This window comes from Crocodylus porosus, unplaced genomic scaffold (assembly GCF_001723895.1).
Source record: "Crocodylus porosus isolate Cpor-Errol unplaced genomic scaffold, CroPor_comp1, whole genome shotgun sequence".
NCBI classification, from domain to species: Eukaryota; Metazoa; Chordata; order Crocodylia; family Crocodylidae; genus Crocodylus; species Crocodylus porosus.
This window is the reverse complement of record NW_017728943.1, coordinates 70,626,670-70,633,905: the sequence shown is the minus strand read 5'-3', so window position 1 is coordinate 70,633,905 and position 7,236 is coordinate 70,626,670. Positions and strand designations below refer to the sequence as shown.

General features: G+C 44.5%; 1 protein-coding gene across 1 annotated transcript in view; it reads right to left on the bottom strand.

The window, feature by feature from the left end:
• The window catches only part of DNAH14 (dynein axonemal heavy chain 14), a gene marked incomplete at its 5' end in the record, with an annotated part of 314,106 nt that overhangs the window by 104,040 nt on the left and 202,830 nt on the right, over positions 1–7,236 (bottom strand). Inside the window, 2 exons of the mRNA XM_019548582.1 lie at positions 326–496; positions 4,313–4,480. Of these exons, the coding sequence (XP_019404127.1) occupies positions 326–496; positions 4,313–4,480 (339 nt within the window). The remainder of the gene's footprint in view (positions 1–325; positions 497–4,312; positions 4,481–7,236) is intronic.

The window sequence follows — 7,236 nt, the reverse complement described above, 5'->3', positions numbered from 1 at the left end:
GGGGGGGGGGGGTCCTTTTCATTTTCTCCCAATCACAGATCCAACAGGTGAGCATCTAATATTTATGGATTCAATCTTACAAGCCTTCCTCTATAGAAGTCTTGAAATCAATAGGAATGCTTAAGTATAGGAGACAGTAGGAACAGATTCTAACTTTTTAAACTTTCAGGTCAAATTCTGCTCTTAGTGATACCAGTATTTAATATGGCGGAGCTGAGTGCCCTTCATTTATACTAATATGATTACTAGTCTTTTTAGAAAAATGGGCTTAAAACAAATCCACAAATTATTATTCCTCTTAAAAATTAAAAACAGACAAACTTACCTTAAAATAGTTGCATAATTCATTTGACAGGAAATTATGAAAAATCTCTCTTTCAGCAAGTTCAGTCAGACGATCATGGAATACTCGGGTTGTTTCATGCACAAAGAGAAGGGCTGTGGTTTCTTTTGAGACAATAATTGACCGATGGGCTTGCAACAATCCTTGTAGTACCTGTTTGCAATTTTATATACAGTGTCTGTTTAACTTATTTGCTAACAAACATGTTGGTACATTTCTTTTTAAATACCGTAACAAGCTTTATGAACAGTAATGTCATATGTTTTAATTAAAATCAAAGCATAAGCATATTTCTTATTTACAAAATACATTTACAAAAGCCAACAGCATTCCAGAATAATGGCCCCATTCCCTACATCTTCACTTAGGCTATCAGAGAGCTACATGGTTGCTAATTATTCCATAAGCCATCAAGGGAGGTGTAAGAAACCTCCTCCCACCTTGTGCTGCCCACACACAGGATGGGAACACTGCAGTCCCACAGCTACAACCAAATTTTCACTATAACACTTGCCAGGAAGGTGGTATGCCATGGAAAGAGAATACAAATTGCATGCCTTACATGGGTACTAACAGATGTGTGTAGTATGAACTGAACTAATGTAGCTGATGTTAACATAGAGTGTGATAGTAATGAAATATAACCATGTTAGTCTTGTCCTGTAAGTAACTTGAAAACTCCATTTTGTATTCTTTTGCTTGACATAAGTGAATGAACTCTGCATGCCCTTTTATGAATGAGGGAATGTGAAAGGGTGAATGGCAAGAGAATGGCATAGAGACAGGAAAAGAAGATTTAACTGTGTTTGAAAGCAGCAAGAGGCCAAGTGTGTAAGTTGCCAGTCAGCAAACTAAATAATAGATGGCTGAAGAATCCCTTTGAGGCCTAGGGCACAAAGGAGATAATGAGGAGGAGGAACGCACACATCCTGCCAGATGGGCAGCAAGGACACTTCAAAACTGAGATACAAACTTTTATGACCAAACTGACCTTGGGCTGAGATAAGAAGATGGATGAGAAACAACTGTGTCATGGAGTGGGTGCAGGGGCGGCCATGATCCCGCTAGTGTCCCTTGCCGTGTTAATTAAAGGTGGCCCAGCACCCTCTTCTCGCCCGCCATGTCTTTGATCTTATAAAGTTCAGTAAGGGAGGCTGCCTACTTCCACCTTGACACCGCTGGTATTACCTCCGTATCAAGTGAGGTGCTTCAACACCCCCAGCCTTATGGGCAATGCATGCCTCCAACCTCCCTTTTAGCACACCCCAAGCCTCGCAGCTATTCCCAGGCGTTACCAAGCCCTTACACTTCAGCGCCCTACCTACACTTCAGGCACCCCCGAGCTGGTTTCACCACCAGCGCCCCTGTCTGGGGCCTATGCCGCACTTCCCATGCCCATTGCCCCCTCTGGGGCCTATGCCGTGCTTCCCGCGGTCAGGGCTCAGGTGGCCGTAGCCGTGCCTGGCCCCCTGACCCTCCTTTGGGGTCTTACACCCTACCTTGGGCTTTAATCCTGATAATGCCCCGCTGGGCTGGGGTCAGGATACTCCACTAGCTCCAGGGCTCTTCGCTGCCCCTTTTTAGCTCTGGGGCTGGAGCAACGCGCCCCCAAACAAAGCTATCCTCAGCCTTGCCCCCCCTCTGGGGCCTATACCGCAGCTCTCGCGCTCCTTGCCCCCCCCTCTGGGGCCTATACCGCGGCTCTCGCGCTCCTTGCCCCCCCCTCTGGGGCCTATACCGCACGTTTCCTGCGCTCGGGGCTCAGGTGGCCGCAGCTGTGCCTGGCCCCTTGACCCTTTCCTGGGTCACTTGCCCCACTGGACAAAATACCGCCCTCACGGGCTGGGGTCCAAAACCCCACACACCGTGCCTCTCCGGTGCAAACAGCTGTGCCCCACTGGCACCGCTCGCTGTGCCACTACTGGGCACCCGGGGCCCCCAGATTTTTGAGGAGCTGCCGTGAGGCCTCCTCACACCCCTACAGCCTCACCCGGTCCTCCGGTATAACGACAATGAAGCCATGAGCCAAGCGGCTGCAACATAAACAAGAAGCCTACCAGCTCATAACGCAATCATGAGCCCCCAAGCTCATAAACCCAGCTCCGCTCTATGCTGGCCCTGTCTTACCTCCATCAGAGTTCCCTTTACCCCTACATCATTGCAGCCGGTCAGAGTGGTCAGGCTGCAACCGTTGGCTTAGGCTCAGACTCCTGCTAGAGGGGAACTGCTAGCTAGGCTCCGGCCTGGGCTGTTTATAAAGGCCCGGCCCTGCCCTCTTCTAGCCAGCTGACCAACATTAGTTGCCCTAGCAACCCTCACCTGTGCTGCCCTATTAATTGGCAGCTGTCCTCATTACTGGTGCTAGTAGCAAGCACCCTAGTGCTCTGCTACAAACTGCAAAAACAGAAATTGAGTGTGGGAAAACCCCAAAATGCAAAACAAAGAATGCCAATCCCCATAAAAGAGGACTCTGGAAAATACTGGGTTGGGTGAGTCTCTCTCAGCTGCTGCTCTTTTCAGAACGCAGATGCGTTTGTTCACCCCGTTCCAGCTGCTACCTCCATCTTCTCTCAATAGGCCTGGGTTGGTCACCCAGTGCCCCTATTGTGAAACTGCTGCTGGTAACTATAATATCTGAATGGAATGGTTGTTTTCTGTTTGTGTATGTCTGTGTGTAATGATGTGTATGATGACTTGTGTGCATCTGTATGAGTGGTGCGTCTGAACTTCTACATCTAATTCAAGTCATCAATATATGCGGCATTTTACCTTTTCCCCCTTTATAAGGTCTTGCTCTTGATTTGAAAAATTGGGAATTCAAATTAATGTGTTTCTTGATCAATAGCAACTACAGCGAGTATGTCCCTCTGAGACAGTGTGGCTTTAGAGTACTTACTGAGGTAGCACAATTCACACCTGGCCCTAACACAATGCTACCAGAAAAAGCCACACTAGTAACCATAATATTTTAGACAGCCTTGCCCTTTAGCATAAGAAATGCACGTAACTGCTTGAAGTTCTAAGCTTTTTGGGGAACTGTACAGTTTTCAACTCACTGGATAATGTGATCTGACTTTCCAATATAGTACTAGAATTAGAGGCAACTTCAGTTTTGATAACTTCTCTGCCCCCGTCTTACCTGGCAGCATAACGTCCTACAAATTCTAAAAGGAGCCTTGTTTATTACTCTAGAATGTAATAGAAAGCTTGATTACCCTAGAATGTCCTTTATATGGAATCTTATACTTGTTGCTATTATGTTCATTAAACTTTTTAACGTTGTTACATTTGTAAACTCTGTAAATGAATAATCTCACAGGCTAATCCAACCCTGGTGTAACTGAAGGCATAACCCCACTAAATAAACAATAAAAAATAGGTCATTCTCGATGGAAACTTGTCAAAAGTGTTTACTTCCTAGATATTTGTTTATAATGTCAGTATATCTTTTTTTACTGAATGAAATAAAGGTAAGATGCAGTTTACATACAAGTACACAATTATATATAAAGATGAAATGCAATGCATTTGACCACTGATCAAAAGGTCAAAGGTCTATTTGAGCCTTGATAACTCTTTAGGGTACCATGGTTTTGTCATGCCAGTCTTAGATGACAGAGCAAATACTTTTAAGATTGTAAAGTTTGAGAGTTACCTTTACCATAGTTTGTTTTCCCTTGGGTATTAATTAGCAATTACTAAAGGAGGCATACTAATCTAGGAATAAATAAACAAAGCAAATAAAGAATAGATAACATTGACATTTCTACACCTATTTTTATGTAGTACCTAAACCCCAAGTTCAAATTACTGCAGGGCTCCAGATGGGAAGGCTAGATTCAATTACATTCCAAAAAATGAGCTAGATTCGGGATACAACATTGCTTGCAGTGATCGTGCTAGATTATTCTGCACAAAAGTTCAAAATATTTTATGGCAATAACAAACATGTAATGTAGCATAGCATACCTTGAAGAGATCTCTTAGATTAAATGTGTAGTGACACTTAGCTGGAGTAGGAAGCATTCTGTGGCACATATTATAGTATATAGCTATGGAAGAGGATGTTAAAAGATCACTGCATTTCTGGACCTCATATAAGAATCTATTGTTATACAGGTATGTTCCCAGATGAACCTAAAAGAAAGAAATTAATCTAAATTTGTGTCTGGTCTTAAGAAAATTTTAACCATACTGCTGATTCTGAAATGGAGCAAACTACACATGATAGAAAACAGCTACTTTGTAATTTTCACTATTATTTTATGAGTAAACCATAGAAATCATAGAAAAGTAGGGCTAGAAGGGACCTCCAGAGGATCATCTAGTCCAACACTCTGCCTGAAGCAGGATCATCCCTATCCAAAACATCCTATCCAAATCTGTAATCTAACTTTTTAGTAAAACTATCACCAGTCCTGAAACAACACAAGTTGTAACACTCTAACCTGCCACAGGTAAAGCAGGGGGACCATGGCAGCCAACGTCCTGCTTCTGTAAAGGGTTGTTAATATACATTCAAGAGATCCCAGATGGAGGGCTAGACCTCCCACTACAGAAGAAGACAAAAACCCCCACAGTCCCTACCAATCTGATCATGAAGTAAAATTTCTTCCTGACTCCAAATATGGTGAGCTCTCTGATCCTGAACTTAAAGGCCAACTTCTAGCTAGGAACCTCTTGCCTTAAGTCCCAGAAGGAGCAGTGGAACACCTTAGTCAAAATTTCCCACCTTGGCTGCAGCCAAATCCTAATGCTTCTGGGAGAGGCTAAAAAACAAACAGAAAAACCCAAAGTCTGATGCATGTACCTGGAAAGTTACAGGCTGTCACTGTTAATCTTCATTTGCCTGTTATTTTTAAATGTACAGCTGTGAATGCAGTTTATATTTTTAAAATTTTTAGCAAGTGAGAGAAACTGCTTATTATACTAGAACTTTTTACTCTATGAAGTATAGTATTTGTGCACTGTAGATCCACACTAGGATTTTGAATTTCTTTATATAAAGCTAAGTTTGATACCAGGGGTGCTCAACCATTGGCTGGCAGGCTAGATCTGGTCCATAGAATCATGACATCCAGCCCACAGAGGTCCTCACAGGCCCAAAAATCTAGCAGTGTGAAGGAAAGTGGGGGGAAACAGTGGTCATGTTAATTAGCCCCACATGTGTGATAACACGGCCCTGTGCTAGATCATGCTGGTGAGGGTCCAGATTTGGGCATGCAGGACCCAGTTCAAGCTTGCAGGGCCTGGCCAGCATGGGGCATGATTCAGACATGCAGGGCTGCATCTGGTTAGCATCAGGCCTGATCCAGGTATGTGGGGCTAGATCCCAGAAGCATGGAACCCAATTTGGGCACATTGGGCTAAATCCAGGTAGCACAGAGCCCAATCTGAGCATACAGGGCTGGATCCAGCCAGCACGGGGCCCAATCTAGGTGCATGGATCTGGATTCAGCCAGCGTGGGACCCAATATGGGTGTATGGAGATGGATCCAGATGGCATGGGACCTAGATGAACTAGTCTACAGACTGACATTGTGCCACTCATCTGGCTGCTGGGCCAAAAGGTGGGGCACTACTGCTTTGGTACAAGGTCGTTTGAAAACAATTTAGTTATAGAGACGCAGCATGCCTACGGCAAACGACTTGTTTCTTTTCTTTTAATCTTAACCTTCATATGTTCCCATGGAGTAATTTCCAACCCCAGATGCATATTTTGTGCAGTATCTTAAAGTTAATTAATTCTAAAAATTCTTCTTTTTCAGACATTGTCACTAGCACCGCAGTGCACAATGTCCCCAAAGAACAGCCAGTTTACATGAGTGGTTTGCTCTCTGTGGATGAAAAACTGCTCAAGGTAACATGTTACCCTAAGCGTGAATGTATTTTTTACATATGGGGTAACAACTTACACAAAGCCCATGTTAACACATTGGGGTAACTTGTTACTGCAATTTCTGTATAAATGACAGGCCTAGACCTGTTTGGCCACTTTGGATGGACGTATCTGAAAGGTCACAATCATTCATGTCCACTTAAGGTATCCATGGTAACTAATAGATGGGCATCCTCCACTTGTCTTTTGTAGAAGATGAGGTAATCGCTTTTGCTAACCACTCTGCTTGCAGGCTGCGAGGTCATCAAAACACCTTGCCCTTTGCCAAACCCCCCCCCCCCAAAAACCCCAAACCAAAACCCCTTTGTCACACCCAAATCTACCTCTGGTCTCTTTTCTCATGGCAAAACTCCACCTCACCTGCCCCTTTCGTAACATACAAACTAGTTTGCCTTGCCTTTGTTGGAAGTGAAGACAGTGAGCAAAGGGACAGCAGAGAAGATATAGAACAACATCATACTGCAATACAGTGTACACTATGGAGTCCCCTTCAACAGTAAGGGCTTGACACCCTCCCATTCCTCTTTTACCTGCTCTCAATAAGTCCCTGCATGTGTGGTTTCCAAAAAGCATCCACCCACATTTCAAATGCCTGCAAAAGGTGGATGCTGGTCTCTGGCTTCTGTACCCAGGAGAAGAGGGTGCTACCTGCACTGCCATAGGGCAGGGCGGAATTGCTTCTGTGACAGCATAGGTGGACAGGCTTATAGATTCATAGACATTAGGGCTGGAAGGAACCTTGTAAAATCATTGGGTCCAGTCCCCTGCCCAAGGGGCAGGAAGTCAGCTAGGGTCATAGAATCATAGAAGTAGGGTCGGAAGGGACCTTGTAGATCTTCAAGTCCGACCCCCCGCCTGGGCAGGAGAAAAAACTGGGCTCAAATGATCCCAGCTAGGTAGGCATCAAGCCTCCTCTTAAAGACCTCCAGGGTAGGAGCCAGCACCACTTCCCTTGGAAGTTGGTTCCAGATCCTAGCTGCCCTAACTGTGAAGT